The 17,362-nt window shown below is 37.2% G+C and overlaps 1 protein-coding gene across 1 annotated transcript in view; it reads right to left on the minus strand.

Moving 5' to 3' along the window:
• Positions 1-17,362, minus strand: part of CSMD3 (CUB and Sushi multiple domains 3) — a 760,948-nt gene that overhangs the window by 298,440 nt on the left and 445,146 nt on the right. The window contains exons 17-18 of the mRNA XM_069779925.1: positions 6,719-6,857; positions 1,458-1,645 (exon numbers count right to left, since the gene is read on the minus strand). Coding sequence (XP_069636026.1) covers positions 1,458-1,645; positions 6,719-6,857 — 327 coding nt within the window. The remainder of the gene's footprint in view (positions 1-1,457; positions 1,646-6,718; positions 6,858-17,362) is intronic.

The raw sequence follows: 17,362 nt of genomic DNA on the forward strand, positions 1-17,362 counted from the left end.
TACTGAAAATGGTTGATTTTGTGTAAAAATGGTAAAGATGTTTATTTTCAATGTTCTCTGGTAGTACAAGTCTAAATTTCATTCTTCACTAGTGTAGACAGAACTGTGGGGTGAGGATCAATTTTAGAAAAAAAAGGGATTTTATAATGAAATTGAAGAATTCATTTATAATGAAATTTCAGATTTCCTTTCCAACTTTATTTAATTGAAATAATTTGATATAAGGGTATTTGTAATAAGTGCAGCTTTCCTCTTTTTGCTGTTCACATTCCCAAAGTGTAATTTCTACCATTTAACATTATTCATTTAGCCAATCATTTTAAGAATTTACTGGTCTCTGCTGGCAATATTAATCTAGTTTTCCTGATGTGTAAGGATAGCCATCCTTCAAACCTCAGAATGGGTGAGAACTTAACAAAATCATCACTTCTTCACAATGTAGAAGATGAGACAAATGGAAGTATGTGGGTGAAGGCTAGGACAGTAAAGAATTTTGGAATAATAATAGAATTTTTTTGATAAACAGCCAGAACTTGACATTCACTGGAGTTCAAATCAGCCCAAATTTTATCTGGCAAAGTCACCTCCACATAGATTGTATTTAATATCTTTATCATTAGTGGTCAGGAATAGTGAACATGGTCAAAAATAAAGTAAAAAATTAAGAACATCTGAAAATTGCTTGGTGGTAGTTCCAACAAAGAGGAGTATGAAACAGAAATGGATAGATAACAATGTGCTCATGACCTTTATTAAGCAAATTAGACAGTGATTACAGAAAAATATTATTTCACATGAGAATATTACTTATCACAAGAAAAGGTATATTTAGAAACACAAAATGTAAATGACATGATAATATATCAACCTATATGAATTCTAAGAATTCGTAAAGTATGAAATCTAACAGATGCTTTGTGCTGTGTAGTTTATATGACTATAGTAAGGGGAAAAGAATACTTCTATATGTCAGAACAAATCACATATGCAGGTTTTTAGATCCCTAAAAATCCATAAGCAAGCAATTCCATAGCTTGACTTTCAGCTCATTAATGTAACCTGCATATCCTATTACCTTCAGTTAGAGCTGCAGGTACATCAGTCAGGACAGTAATTTAGGTATTTGCTTAGATTTTCATAATCTTCCTGATCTCGTGCAGTTTTACACACACAAAAAATGCATTGTACAGAAGATAAGAATAACATGACATAAAAGCAACATCCAGAAGAAAGGCATTTGCTTCCCATTCCCATTTTCTGATTCTTAAAGCATGGAGCAGTACAGGAATGACATTAAATTGTTAAGTGAAATTACTGGGCATCTGTTTTCCAGTTTAACACCACTAAATCTTTCTCAGTTTGAGAAATAACAGAAATTTACCAAAGATGACACCTTTGCACCTTTATATATTTATGACTGATGGGGAAATCAAATAATACAATTCAGAATGACTTACTTTCATAGTGAATCTTGAATCCATTGTTAGAACGACTGTTGTCAGTTGTAAAGAGAAGATAAATGAAATTGCTACTGCTAAACAGGAATTGTGGGACCTGTGTACCATTATAAGATCCCAAAAGTGGAGATAATAAGTTTGGTCCATCATGAACTTCCAACACATCATAATTGAGTTCTGTCTGAAATCTGGAATTGAGGAAACACACAGAGGCACAAATATAAGAAGCGTTTAAAACAAATTCAATAAACCCATATAAAGTAAGCCATATTTGAAAACTATGCTCCTTTCCTGGTCATAATCTTTTAATTATTTCTGCATACATCTATTTTACAGTATCAGTATAATAGTACTAATTATCCTATATAATTAATACAATAATCGAATTTCAGGTTAGTGCCTTAGTAAGATGAGCAGTATGTTTAAACTCCTTGAGCTGGTTTGTATTGCAGGAAACAAAAGCCAGAAACACAGTTTGTTAGCAAAGATTAATATTACTTGCATATACTGTTTTATAGCACAAAATTATTATTCTTTTTGGAAAAATTAAGTAATTTAAGAGGATATGTTGATGCATTCTTTTATTATATCCATTCCACTTGGCACAAATATCATCAAAGTACTTTATATTATCAAAGAATCATACTCTGAGTGTCTACCCTTAAAATCATCTATAAGCAGTGATAGAATTACTTATGTATGCTCTGAGACTCCAGTGGCTTTGTGCCAGTTGAGGCTCAGTCTAAAGTGGTGGCAGAAGTTATCGTAAAAAAAAATTAGAAGTCCTATTTAGAAAGCACTATAAAGCAAAATGCCTGTTTAGAGACTGCATGTGTGCTGTCTCTGTCAAGGAAAAGCTCAGTGTGACAATACTGCTAGATATCTCTTTGCTTTCCTTGTTTTAGATGGTATCAGCAATCCCAAACACCAGTTTGGTATTTTGACAGTAGTTTCTCTCTCTTTTGCCATGACAGACCTTACATTAATCATACTGCTTTAATGGACTTTCTGATGGATTATTGAAAAACTCTTTCAGAATTAAAAAGAAACAATTAACAGCAGGATCCTACAAGGACTCTTCAGATGTTCCTAATTCTCTCTCTGATTCACTTAGATGCCCAATTCAGCTTTGTGAAATCCATTCAAGGCATGAATACATGACTAATGCCAATGTACTGAGGAGCTTTGTATTTCAGTATTTATGTCCCATGAGTCTGAGCCTAAAGATCTAAAGGTATCTGGTGAAAGATGAGAAGCCAAATTAAACCTCCAAAACATGTGTTTTCTTTCATCCATGTCCCACTCCTATTAAACAACATAGAAAAGAGCACAGAAATAAAGTAGTAGAGAGTTATGGAAATGAAGCAGGATAAGCCTAGAAGCAGAACTGAAAATTTCTTTTTTTTTGCTAGTTTCCACATGAACTCATATGTTGCTAAAAAGCTACTAGGCATTAACTTGTTTTTTTCCAGTACTTGTTTTTCCCACTAATCCATAAAAAACAGAAGCAATCTTGCAAAGAGATCATTTAGGCTTGCTCTGCTTTCTTGGTTGCTTTATCAAAAGCATACTGGAGACAGAAATTGTAAAAAAACATTGACCCCATAAATGCAAAACAACTCTCAGGCCAGTCAAGACACAATGAAATTGAGTCTCCAAAGGCGTAACAGAAATCCTCTCATAAGTACTTGTTGCTCAAAGACTACATACACCACCACAAACAGCAGAAAAATAAGGAGATGAGAAAAATGAGTAAGCACCCAAGAAAAAAAGAGTGAGGACTTTTTTTTTTTGTGAGATGAACTGAAAGAAATTTGAAGGGGGGATTATGTACAATGCCTTTGCTTGGTCATTTAGCTCAGAAAAGTGATCAATTTAAATTTAATTTATAAGGGTGATGCTTATATTATTTTTTCCTTGAATACCTTTCCTCTTGATGCTCAACTTATCTGATATATATACGTATCACCTGGTTATTCCCTGGTGTGAGAAAACAGTAGGAATTTGTAGGAAAATGAATAAAAAATACTTTGTGCTTCATGTAAGACCACTCCAAGATTCTTTCCTACTTAACTAGTCACTATTCTTAAACCTGGATGACTTCATTGCTATGTGAGGTCTATTCTTAGGGAGGACTCACAAAAACTCATTCAAGCAGACAGGAGTGAAACAAACTTTAACATAGGAGGTGACACATGCTTTTTTATCTTATTTGAACAGCTAAAGCTGCTTTAGTATTTACAACATGCATCTTTGTAAGAGACAACCTATCAACTCAATGCAGTGTCAGGATATAAGTACAATATCCTGCTGCACAGTGTATACTCATTAGTCAAATGTGACTAGTACTCCAGTCACAGTTTGCTGATTAACGTCCCTAGCATTTAAATACTCATAATTAGGCTTCTTGATAAACACTTCATTACAATAAGGAATGGCACTTGCATTTCTCACTTCTATCATCTCAATTCAGCCTAATAAGCTACTATTTATAACAAAAATCCAACAGATTCTCATCGTAGCTATGCCTGTACAACAGGAGTAAACTCTTTAAAGTATACATGCATGATCATAAAACATAATATGAAAAAGTTATTACGAAACACCTGAAAGCACAAAAAATAATAGTTGTTATTATTATTTGCTTTGTCTGTAAATCTCTTTCTTTTTACCTATGCCTCTGGCTCCATGGCACAGGAACACTTTAGTGTACAGTCATAGAATGCATTACCTCACACATATGCAACATCATAAGAGAGAAGTCATACGAAGATAGGAAGATGGGAGATTAAAAAGAAATAAACTACTGTGCAAGTGGTAAATGGATGTAATGTTAAGGTGTCACTCTGCAGGAAACATATATTAGTAAGAACTGTTCCCTTCTTCTTAGAAATCCAAAAAGAAAGGATGTAAAGATTCTAGACATGTACTGTAAATGTTTTGCCCTGAGAAATTAAAAATCTTTCAAATAACTACACATATTGTGGAAGTCTTAGTATTTGCATCAAGAAAGGGTAGAAAAAGTATTTCTCTTTGTTTTTCAAGACAAAGGTGAAATGTAAAGGACTGGTCAAAATACAAGTTTGTTTATTTTTTTTAATTAAATAGGAAAGCTATTTGGCTAGAGTTTTAAAAGTGTATATTTCAACAAAATTAACCTTCTGTCTTAAGAAAGTCCAGCTGAAGATTTGCAAGTGGAAGGAGCAGAACAAGGACAGTCAGACTAGAATGAGTTTTTAAAAAGAAGCTAATGTATGAATGCCTCAGAATGTAAATTTAAATTATGTGAAAATAATAAAGTTTAAGTAAACCTCCTAACATTATAGTAGTTTACAAAATGTGTTCTTTCAGCACACTATAAAGATTTATTTCATTATTTGGTTTATATAATAACAACTTCTTTACACACAAACATGTAATTACATATCTAAGTGCATTTGTGTGAACATATATGGATATATTTTTACATGTACTCCTTCACAGAAACACATAAGCATACACACACCTTTATGTAAGTAGGGCCTTTCTGGATTGCTGCATCTAAGCAATATGCATATCAGTCCAATTATGGCAAGCGATAGGAGTGTCAAAAATGAGCAGCAATGGAAAAAGAAGTGTCATAATGTCATAATGAGATCAGGTTATAAAGAGGATAGGCACTCTCTGTGATCTGAAGAGACCACATTTTGTTCTTATTGCTCTTAGCTACAAGAGTAATAGGGGTTGTGCAATTTTATCACAAGGCATTAATGCATTACAAACAAAAACTGCACACAAGAGATTGTCAGATTTAATGAAACTTGGGTGCAAAGGAAGAAAATCCAGCTGGCATAGAACTCTGCAAATAAAAAGGTAAATGTTTTTCACTTTGAAATGACTGTCCACATGAAATGTGTAGTTGAAAATGAAATGCTGAATTAAAAATAAATTATTTGAAATTATATTTTTCTTTTCAAAAACGTGAGTTAGTGAAAGTTCCAAAATTGTTCTTTTTCATTTTGCTTTACAAGACAATAAAGAAAACTAATAATTTTCTTTTAATTTTGAACTAATATGAGTTTGATTAATTTCTGCAAGAGGGAGTTATTCACTTCTCTTTTGCACTTTAAATAGCAAAAATTTGGTACAGCTTCATTTTAAGCTGATGTACAGCACTACTGAATTTGGAAGACTAGCTTTCATTTGATGTTAAGGATACGAAATAACTTTGAAGTGTCCATATTACCTGTCCTCTGATTGTATATAATGGCATGTGAACACTTTATTATAGTGTAAGCTATAGTACTAGAAAAAAGTTTTAAACAATCTTATCACAATGAGAAATTTTGCCAAGAAAAGATGGTAATTTTCATATTCTGCTAAAAACAACTTTTGAATTGTACTAAAATGAAGCAATACCTTCTAAGTTGAGGGTGACCAGGAGTAGTCAAAATATGCTGCATAAATAGCAACTGAAAAGTACTTGCATGATATTTGTGCGCTATAACTTTGATCATCAAAGGCCCTTTTTTCTTGGATCATCATCTATCTTTATAATATTTACAATTAAAAAGAATCTAAAACTTCCTTGAAAATATGTAGAATGTAGCATTTTTTAAAAATATATTTTCTGTTTTGCTTTCTCATAAAGAGCTTATATGAAATGCCCGTGTCTTGCTACCATGAAAAATTTAAGGTCCTCAGCACATTTCAATCCTTGGAATCAGAAGGGACCTAAGTAACAGGCAGTAATGTAGGAAAAGTGGAATGCTGCAGTAATTTGGGGAAACTGGAATTCCATCCTGAGAGCACACAGTCCTTTCACAAAAACAGATCAGCTGATTTGATAATTAAAGATTCATGTTGGATAAAAATATGAGTGCATTTAATTCAGTTTTCACAGTTGATTCAGATTTTGAGAGTTGAAGATTTCACAGGTTTGAGAGAAAAAAAATACTTCATAAGTATAATTCATATCACGATTATGAGCAAATGAAACATGCTAATCTTTAAAAACAGACAGAATTTTTACCTGGGCCAGACAGGCTTAGATATATGCAAGAGGGTAGGAATTTCAAAAGCTTTTCAGCACATCAAAGTAGAAATTACACTGAAGATAAAATTTATGTTCTGAAGGCACTAAGGTGTTTTAGAAAATCCTACCTGATAAAACAATTGCTTGATTTTAGACACAGTGCAAATTAATGTTATGACAGAGCTAATAAACTCCTGCTTCTGGGTAAAACTGGAAAATATTAAATAAGAAAAACATTAGCCAAGACCTTTCAAATGTAATTTTGATAGAGTGTCCTGGTTCAGCTTCTATCACCCACTCACAATTCAAGGAATCTTTATAATACCCTGGCCAGCCTGGAGAGAGGATTACTCCACTGGGAGATGAAAAATGCCCACCACATGGAGCTAAAAATGAAACAAAGAGAAAGGTATAATAACACAGACTTCTTATATGTAATTCACAATCATCACTTTCAATATAGAACATCTATAAGGAACAAATTAAAAAAAAATCCAATTGCAGGAAGATGCAACAAGGCTTCAAAGCTGACAGACTGTGGTGTTCAGAATTAGATGGAGACAACTGAATTAAAACCTTAAAAAGATAAAATAAACTGTTCAATAAATTCTAACAAAGCTTTTTATAATGTATTCTTACAGGTACCATCGATTTTCCTGTAATAAAGGACATACAACAAAACATAGTGTTTAAAAAGTATCATTACTTCTGCTTTTAATTGTGAGCAGAGAGATCTGAAAAACTTGCAAAAGCTTCAGTTGAGTATCAAGCTAGAAACTAGTGAGTTGTTATTTTAACTCTGACATGAATCCACTGTCATACCTCATACATTTTGCTTGTTGTGTTGGCAGTTCAAATTCCTCATTCATGAAAAATACAAACTTACCATTCTTACAGAATTAGTTGATATTTTAAAAGCATTTGGCAAATATATATTAAATACTGTAACATGTATATCTGCAAGCAGAATTACTAGAAATAACATGCAGTTTTTCTCTGAGAGACAGTGACTAAATACAAGCTAGGAAAACTGTATTAAAACATAATTGAAACCAATTGTTGGTAATCATATTTAAAGTTTTTCAATGGCTTAATGACACATTAATTACAGGAATAATCTCCACAGCTGTAGGTATTACAAAGATGAAGAGCATTTCTTTGGTAACAATTCTTCATAAATAGTTGAAGAGAATCTGGTACAGAGTGAGGGAAGTTTCCATGAGCTGATCAGTGTGAAGACAGTTAGTCATAGGGCAGAAAAGAGATTCTCAGAACTAATAATCCTATTTGACTGATGCTGATTTTGGCTATGGAGAGCGCTAGTCTAACACAAAGGTGGTATAATCTCACAGGTGAAAAGAGTAAGAATCATATGACCAACATTGCTAAAGGACAGATCTTTTAGGTTTAAGTCTTGCAAAGCTCTGTGCAGGTTTTTAATTTCATGCATGAATGCAAACCCATTACATCTGATGGATGTACATGTCTATGTAAAGTCAAGTGCATGTGTCATCAGACTTTTGTGAGATCATCTCAGTGGTATGGATGGGTGAGGGAAAGACCATGGGAGTGCTTGGCATGTTTTAGTTTATTTCTTTTCAGTAGGAGATTGATACTCCCCAAATAGAGCAACTAATGCACAGAATTATCTTGAATTCTAGACATCTAAGAAATGCAGTAATTCCATCACTAGAAGTATTAACATTTTTAAAACAGGTAACAAATCATAATGTTTTCCTAGCAATTTAAAATATCTAGGACATCTTATGAATTTAATGCATATTCAGTGTGGTAAATTGAACATACATTGTTCAGCACAAGTGTAAACATCCTCAAAAGACCATATCTATGTATCTTTCTATATGTGTATTATGCATATATCTGAATATACTGAACATACCTATATAGACAAAAATACAAAACAAAAGTCTCCTTGATCCACAGGGGACAAGAGAGAAAAGCAACTATCTCTGAATATGTTTTCCTCTAGAAGAATAAGATATATTTTCCTTGAGCTACAATGTTACATATCAAATAACTAATTTCAATTACTTATTAAGTAACTACTGGGAAAAAATAAATTGTAAAATACATGTCTCTAAACTAAACTTTTTCACTCACTAAAGTGGTGGCATATTGCTGTCCTTTAGTGAATCCAGCTACTTCAGTAAAAACTGTTGCAAGTAGGGACATTTAGTAAGATGTGTTTTAAAATACTACTACTACTACTACTACTACTAATAATAATAATAATAAAATTGATTACCTAGAATCTTAAGAATAGGCAGTTAGGTGTAATTCTGTAAAAAAAGCTTTTTCGCAGTTGCTCTGACTTGCGTGAGTATTACTTGTGCAAGCTTTCTTTGATGAAAATACCAGGTGATAAGGACCTGATAAGGTGTTATTATCTGCAGCAAATATGTTTTCCAAGATGGTCAACAAAGCAGCATTTAAAAGAGGAAAGCATTACACAGACCATGCTCTTAAACTGGTGACCACTGCCTCAAACGATGAGCAGTCTACAATTTCTTTATTTTCAGGAATTGCTGACTGTTTTATGGAAAATGAAATCTGCAGAATGTATTAGCTATTCAGTTGACACTTTACTTTAAAACTCATTTTTCTTTCACAAAATCTTTTTGATCAGACCTAGATATATGTTCTCTATGTGAGGCAAAGAAGAAAACAAGCAACATACATTTCAGTGCCTTACAGAAGCAGGCAGAAGCAAAATTCATTGCTTCCCCAAAATGCCAGCCATGAAGAAGTAAGTAGCACCTTTTGTGGACAGTGCTAAATCATACAAAGCAGACAGTAAACTTGAACCATTTACATCATTCTCTTTTCCATTGCTATCTGTTGTGCGGTACAGGTGTGCACTGATGCAACCTGGATGAGAACAAAGATTTGTCAAAGATTTCTGAAGAACACAGTATCAAACACTGGATATCCCTTATTCTAGACAAAGTCCTAATGAAACTACCTACTTTTCCTGTGTTATATAAATAAGAATTAAACTAACTGGATAAGTGGTTTCTCCAGGTTCAGCTTAATAAGGTTATCAAGCAATAGCCTTGTATCTCATTATATCTCCTCACTGAGGAGGAAATGGTTTTCAGGGGACTCAAAACAATTATTTGCTCTTTTATAGCTATATTTCCAGAAAATGTTCTGGCCATACCAATTCCACTCCTAGAATGAGGGCACAGTGTTCTGGAGAGCAGAACTTTTTAACACTACTGAGGTGTAAAAGTTATCAATGAGCAGATTCTAAGCTGCAAACTGCAGCAGAAATTGTTAGGATTGGGTGCCTTGGGGTTGAATGAAGAGATACCAGGATTAAACTAAGGATCTTTGTCGCCTTAATCTTCTCTCTTGCACATAACATGGATATGTGCCAAGAGTGGGATTTGTTCATCTGTACAAATAATTAGAGAAGAACATGAACTTCAGTGTGTGTGTGTGTATAAACTTTATTATACGTAATAATAAAGTATGCCACATGGTATCTTATAGACACTATGAAAATACAATTTCTCCAGCTAGAAGTATGCTGAAATACTTTGTTGGTTCTGATGAATATTGGTGTAAATACATTAGCCTATAGAACTATAAATGCATGACAGAGTTATTGTTATCATGAGCTTCTTTGCTTAATTGCTAATTAAGGATTTGATCCAACTCAAATTAGATTTGGTGAGTTTCTCAGGATCTAAACCCTCAGGGACTAAACACATTTTCTAAGGAAAAATCTTATAGGGTTGGTTTTTGTTTTTTGTTTTTTGACCATATTTGTTTGGTTTTTGTTTTGTGACACTTCTAAAAAAAATCACCAAATGACCTGTGAATTCACCAAGCCTCAAAATTCATACATAGCTGATGTAATCAAGCTGGAAATTTTCCCCTGAATTTCATTTTATAAAGTGAAGGATGAGCTTTCTTTGTTTCTTTGCCAGGCTCATTAGACACACACACATATTTATTTACATCATAGGCATCTATATGGAGACAAAGATTTTTAGTTTTCTTTTATTGTGGAATAAAGCATCTTAGTTAGTTGTCCTGGTTTCAGCTGGGATAGACTTAATTTTCTTCCTAGTAGCTGGTATAGTGTTATGTTTTGCATTCAGTAAGAGAAGAATGTTGATAACACTGATGTTTTCAGTTGTTGCCAAGTAGTGTTTAGACTAAGTCAAGGATTTTTCAGCTTCTCATGCCCAGCCAGCAAGAAGGCTGGAGGGGCATAAGAAGCTGGGAGAGGACACAGCCAGGGCAGCTGACCCAAACTGGCCAAAGGGGTATTCCAGACCATAGGACGTCATGCTCAGCATATAAAGCTGGGGGAAGAAGAAGGAAGGGAGGGACATTTGTCTTCCCAAGTAACTATTACGCATAATGGAGCCCTGCTTTCCTGGAGATGGCTGAACACCGGCCTGCTGATAGGAGGTGGGGAATGAATTCCTTCTTTTGCTTTGTTTGCACACACGGCTTTTGCTTTACCTATTAAACTGTCTTTATCTCAGCCCACGAGTTTTCTCACTATTACCCTTCTGATTCTCTCCCCCATCCCACTGTGAGGGAGGTGAGTAAGCAGCTGCATGGTGCTTAGTTGCTGGCTGGGGTTAGACCACAACATTAATAAAGCACTGAAAGTGAGTTATACACTATATGTATGGATTTTGTAACTATCTGAATGCAACAATTACTTATCACTTATTTCTAAACACAAGAAAAAACTTTTGGCCTGTTACCAGAACACTTCAATATTCACTTCCAAAGCAAATGAGATCCGTCAGACCTTCTGAAGATGATGAGAAATGAATGTTCTGAAAGCAGTCCTGCAGAGAAGGACTTGAGGGACTGGTGGATGAAAAACTTGGACATGAGCCGGCAACATGTGCTTGCAGCCCAGAAAGCCAACCATATCCTGGGCTGTGCAAAAAGAAGCATGGCCAGCATTTCGAGGGAGGTGATTTTTCCCCTCTGCTCATGTGAGAGCCCACCTGGAGTACTGCATCCAGTTCTGAGGTCCTGTATTAGGTTTGTGTGGCGGGATTTTGGTAGCGGGGGAGGGGGCCACAGGAGTGGCTCCTGGGAGAACCCGCTAGAAGCTTCCCCAGCTCCAAGTCAGACCCACCTCCGGCCCAGGCCGAGCCCATCAGTGACGGCGGTAGCGCCTCTGAGAGAACAGATTTAAGAAGGGGAACCTGCGGTGAGTAGGGGATTGGAATGTGAGAGAAACCCCTCTGCAGACACCAGGTCAGTGAGGAAGGAGAGGAGGAGGAGCGGGGGAGGAGGGGATGCCCCTGCAGCCTGTGGTGAGACGGCAGGCTGTCCCCCCCCCCAGCCCAGGGAGGGGAGCAGGGGAGCAGATGCCCACCTGCAGCCCGGGGAGAGAGGAGTCCACGCCGGAGCAGGTGGGTGCCCCCCAAGATGGCCGTGACTCCATGGAAAAGCCCGCGCTGGAGCAGTCTGTGACTGAAGGACTGTGGCCCATGGGAGGACCCATGCCCTAGCAGTTCATGAAGGACTGCAGCCCATGGGAGAGACCCCACACTGGAGCAGGGGAAGAGTGAGGAGTCCTCCCCCTGAGGAGGAAGGAGCAGCAGAGACAAGATGTGGAGAACTGACCCCAAGCCACATTCCTCATCCCCCTGCACCACTGGGGGGAGGAAGTAGAGAAAATGGGGATTAAAGTTAAGCCTGGGAAGGAGGGAGGGGTGGAGGAAGATGTTTTAAGATTTGGGTTTACTTCCCATTATCTGGTTTTGATTTAATTGGTAGTAAATTAAATTGATTTTGTTTTTTCGCCCCAGCTGAGTCTGTGTTTTTGCCCGTGACCATAAGTGGTGAGTGATCCCTCCCTGTCCTTGTCTCGACCCATGTGCTTTTCTTTATGTTTTCTCCTCTCCATCGGCTTCATGGTGCTTTGTTGCTGCCTGGGCTTAAACCACAACAAGTCCCCAGCACAAGGACACGGCCTGTTAGAGCAGGTTAGAAGGGCCACAAAAATGATCAGAGGGATAGAACACCTCTCCTATGAAGACAGGCTGAGAGTTGGGGTTGTTCAGCCTGGAGAAAAGCAAGCTCCAGGGAGACCTTATTGCAGCCTTTCAGTATTTAATGGGGGTTTACAAGAAAGAAAGAGACTTTTCATCAAGGCCTGTAGTGATAGGACAAGGGATAACAATTTTAAACTGAAAGAACATAGATTTACATTGGGTATAAGGAAGACATCTTTTATGATGCAAGTGGTGTGACACTGGAACAGCTGGCCTAGAGAAGTTGTGGATGCCCTATCATTGGAAGTGTTCAATGTCAGGTTGCACAGGGCTTTGAGGAACATAATTTAGTTGAAGATGTCCCTGCCCATGGCAGAGGGGGGGACTAGATGATCTTTAAAGGTCCCTTCCAACCCAAACCATTCTATAATTCTATGAGGACATAATGTTACTGCTGCAAAGATGGAGCCATGTAAATTACTACTGCATGTACATTTAATACAGACTTGATCCAGTTTCCAGCAAAGGCAAGGGGTAGCCTTAAACTGATTTCATAATGAATTGGTCAGGGACTTTTACTGGGGGAAAAAAAAAAAAAAGAAGAGATAGGAAGTTAATTCTGCTCCAGTAGTAATTTATTTATGCATTTACCTAAACAAGCACATGATCTGGACTATGACTACACAGCTTTTGAACATCTCCAAGGAAGGAGACTCCACAACCTCTCTGGGCAACTGTCGTGGTTTAACCCCAGCCAGCAACTAAGCACCACGCAGCCGCTCACTCACTCCCCCCCCATCCAGTGGGATGGGGGAGAAAATCAGGAAAAGAAGTAAAACTCCTGGGTTGAGATAAGAATGGTTTTATAGAACAGAAAAGAAGAAACTAATAATGATAATGATAACACTAATAAAATGACAACAGTAGTAATAAAAGGATCGAAATGTACAAATGATGCGCAGGGCAATTGCTCACCACCCGCCGACCGACACCCAGCCAGTCCCCGAGCGGCGAATCCCTGCCCCCCACTTCCCAGTTCCTAAACTAGATGGGACGTCACATGGTATGGAATACACTGTTGGCCAGTTTGGGTCAGGTGCCCTGGCTGGGCATGAGCAGCTGAAAAATCCTTGACTCTAGTCTAAACACTACTGAGCAACAACTGAAAACATCAGTGTTATCAACATTCTTCACATACTGAACTCAAAACATGGCACTGTACCAGCTACTAGGAAGACAGTTAACTCTATCCCAGCTGAAACCAGGACAGCAACTTATGCCAGTGCTTGGTCACCCTCACAGTAAAAAAGCATTTCATGATGTTCAGATGGAACTTCCTGTGTTTCTGTTTGTTCCCATTGCCTCTGGTCCTGTCACTGGACACCACTGAAAAGAGTCTGGCTCTGGCTTCATCTTCTTCGCACCCTCCCTTCAGGTATTAATATACATTGATAAGATCCCCCCCCCGAGCTTTCTTTTCCTCAAGCTAAACAGTCCCAGCTCTCTCAGCCTTTCCTCATAGGAGAGATGCTCCAATGCCTTAATAATTTTTGTGGCCCTTCATTGGACTCTCTCCTGTATGTTCCTTTCTTGTACTGAGGAGCTTAGGACTGCACATAAACTCCAGGTGTGGCCTCAGCAGTACTCACAGTAAAGAGGAAAGATCACCTCCCTCAACCTTCTGGCAATACTTTGTCTTATGCATCCCAGGACACCATTAGCCTTCTTTGCTGCAAGGGCACGTTCAACTTGGTGTCCACCAGCACCCCCACGGCCTTTTCTGCAAAGCTGCTTTTCATCTGCGTGGCCCCCGGCATGTATCAGTACATGGCCTTGTTCCTCCCCAGGTGCAGGACTTTGCACTTCCCCTTGTTAAACTTCATAAGGTTCCTATTAGCCCCTTTCTCCAACCTGTTGAGGTCTCTCAGAATGGCAGCACAACCCTCTGGCGTATCGGCCACTCCTCCAGGTTTGCTGGTGTGGCAGACTTGCTGAGGCTACACTCTGCCCCATCACCAATATAACTATTTATGTATTTAATTATCAGAAAGCACTCAAATTTTTTGATTACTAGTATCATGTTAAGTATCCATTTAGACAGAGAGCAGAAGCATCTTACTCGGCAGCAAGAGAAAGCTGCACCATAAAGTTTCATAACACCACTTTCCAGTGGACATTATGCATACAAGGCTACACAAGGAAAATAAATGAGCAACATTGTGTTGGAAAGGTCTTAATGTACTGCTGACAGGCATATGTCTCTACTAAAAATAGTGTGAAATATACAGCATTTTCCCTCAAAGACATGGCTATTTCTTAAATTTCTGTATTTTTTTCACCTAACAGTCTGCAAAGCATTTTGGTTGCTCACTTCCACAAAGCAGCACAGTACATACCATTGTCTATATTAACCTGGACCTCTCAATTACAAAAATAGATTAATTTTGCTCTCTTTGACACACATTCAAATTGAAGATCATGAATTATCATACATTTGTCTGATCTTCATTTTTCTCAGGAGATAACCAAGCGCCTATGTTAAAATGATGAACTGTTGTAAAGAGGTATTTTGTATTTTTAAGGCCATAACAGCCCATCTTTCTCTTACTGTGTAGGGAAAAAAAGGGTTTCTAAAAGATATATAAAGTTCAGAATTCAATATGTTGCAAACATTTCTAAATATGCAGATTTAGACTTTTTTTTTCCTCACTGATGGTTTTAAATTACTGTTTATCCCCTTTACCTTAAAGTTCCTTTTTCATGCTACCTTCAGCAAACAGTACCAAACAGTAATGTATTTAAACTCATATTCACCTCAGCAACCAGAAGGTTAACGCTCCAACATTCATCAACCCTACATTTTATTGTATATAACCATTTATACATATTCATAATACATATGGAGCCTGTAAACTACAAAATGTATCAAGAAGAATAGGAATACCAGATGGCCTTACTCTGAGCCAGTATACTACCATAGTTGGAATACAGTATTGCTAAACTAGTACAAAGCTCCATTTTCTCACAAAATTTCCATGAAACTGTTAAAGATTGTCTTTGGAATACAAAAAAGTAACTCTCTTACAAAAACACCCCTATGAATATTCCATTAAAAATAATGCCCATTGTAAGATTGCCTAAATTTGGAGTAATTTCTCTTTGTATTTGGGATCTGAGAATAATAGTGTTTTGCTGTTTTGTTTTTGGTTTTGTTTTTTAAAAGGAAGTCTTTCTTATCCTTCCCCTGATTATGGTTCTTCCTGATGTCTGCAGTGCAAGATTCAATAGAATTTTTTATTTGACTTTCACCATCACATGCTGATGTCCTACACCCAGGAGTCCTTCCCTTCAGAACAGCTGAGTGACTGGGCTTATCTTAAAGAGCCTTGTTTTTTAGAAAATAAAACTCTCCAGTCATCTTGCCAAAAGATTGTTTCCCTGACCTTTTTTACACTGATTTTCAGACTCTGTTCTTTCTTCCAGTTCTATTTGATGGTTGCCTGGCAGATTCATACCCACTGTCAGTATGTTAAAAACAAAACACTAGAAATATAACATAACTAGAGGTTGTCATCAACCAGAATCTCTTTGTCAAACATGGGTCTATGCCAAATACCGAAAGCCAATCTTAGCTTGATCTAAGAATTCTCACAAAGTTGTTTCTATTTATTTCTTTGTATAGTAAGGTGCAAGGGTTGAGGCAGGAAATTTCCATATGTGAGTATGAAGAAAGTTTTGAGGATGGCAGGCTAATCACTGAACATCTTGTAGATTCATAGTTTTAGACCTTTTTTTCAAGAGCTTATCACCCATGCTACAGAACAGCAGGATATTAAGCATTACAGGAGTTATGCAGGAAGACCAAGGTTAGAGCTGCAGCACAGGTACAACAGCATAATATTACAAGAGATTATGGGAAAATCCTCCATATAACCCTCACACAGGAAGGATGAAAGGCACAAGGACAGGAATCCCAAATTCAAAAGCATCAGGGAACAGCAAAAGCTGCTCCACTAGAGAAGAAAAGCCAGGAGTCACGCACCAAGGAGCACACAGACACACACAGGCAGAGTTAGTGCCTTCACAGACAGAGCATCATCCAATTCCATCTGAGCAAGGTGAACAGGACTGGATTGGTGACAGGAAAAGGGTCTGGTGACAGCCAAGTGACCATCAGAATAATGCAACTGAAGGGTTAGGTCTGAGGTCAAACCAGGAAGTCCCATGAGCTTGTTGAGATCAGCAGAGAATGGCTGGAGACCAGCTCTCTTGTGGCATTGCTGGGGCAGGGACTGACAGCCCCAGGCTGAGCTGAAATGGGACGCTGGGCCATGGGCAGGGCTGGAAGGAAGCTGGTCAGGATTGCCCTGAAAAATGAGCATGCTGACCCTAGGCATCTGCACCACATATATTATTAAATGGTTCTCTCCTATATATTGTAATAGCTTTCTGCAATGGAAGGAGAACTGCACAAGCAGTTACATTCAGTGTCTCCTAGTCAGTATGTAGAGTTCATGCCTTTGACTTCATGTGTGACAATGAAATTATGAGGTGTGTGTAAGGCAAGCAAACTTCACCTTATATTAAATCACTATGTGTTACAGGCAAATGTGTATACAGTCAATAAAAATGCTGAACACTCCATCAGACCAAATTACATTATTAGCTTAAAAATATTTTCATTTGCCTTCAAATTTTTTCTTAAATTTTAAAAATATATCTAATTCTACAGTTGATAAATACATCTAATTGAAATATACTAGTGTCACAACCTCTAGGATTCCAATATATGTTCCATTTAGAGACTCAGACCACCTATGGATCAGATTATCTTGCGCATGTACGGACATTTAAAAATACCCCCATTAATTTAAGTTTTTAATGTAACA

This window comes from Haliaeetus albicilla, chromosome 3, assembly GCF_947461875.1.
Source record: "Haliaeetus albicilla chromosome 3, bHalAlb1.1, whole genome shotgun sequence".
Lineage (NCBI taxonomy): Eukaryota > Metazoa > Chordata > Aves > Accipitriformes > Accipitridae > Haliaeetus > Haliaeetus albicilla.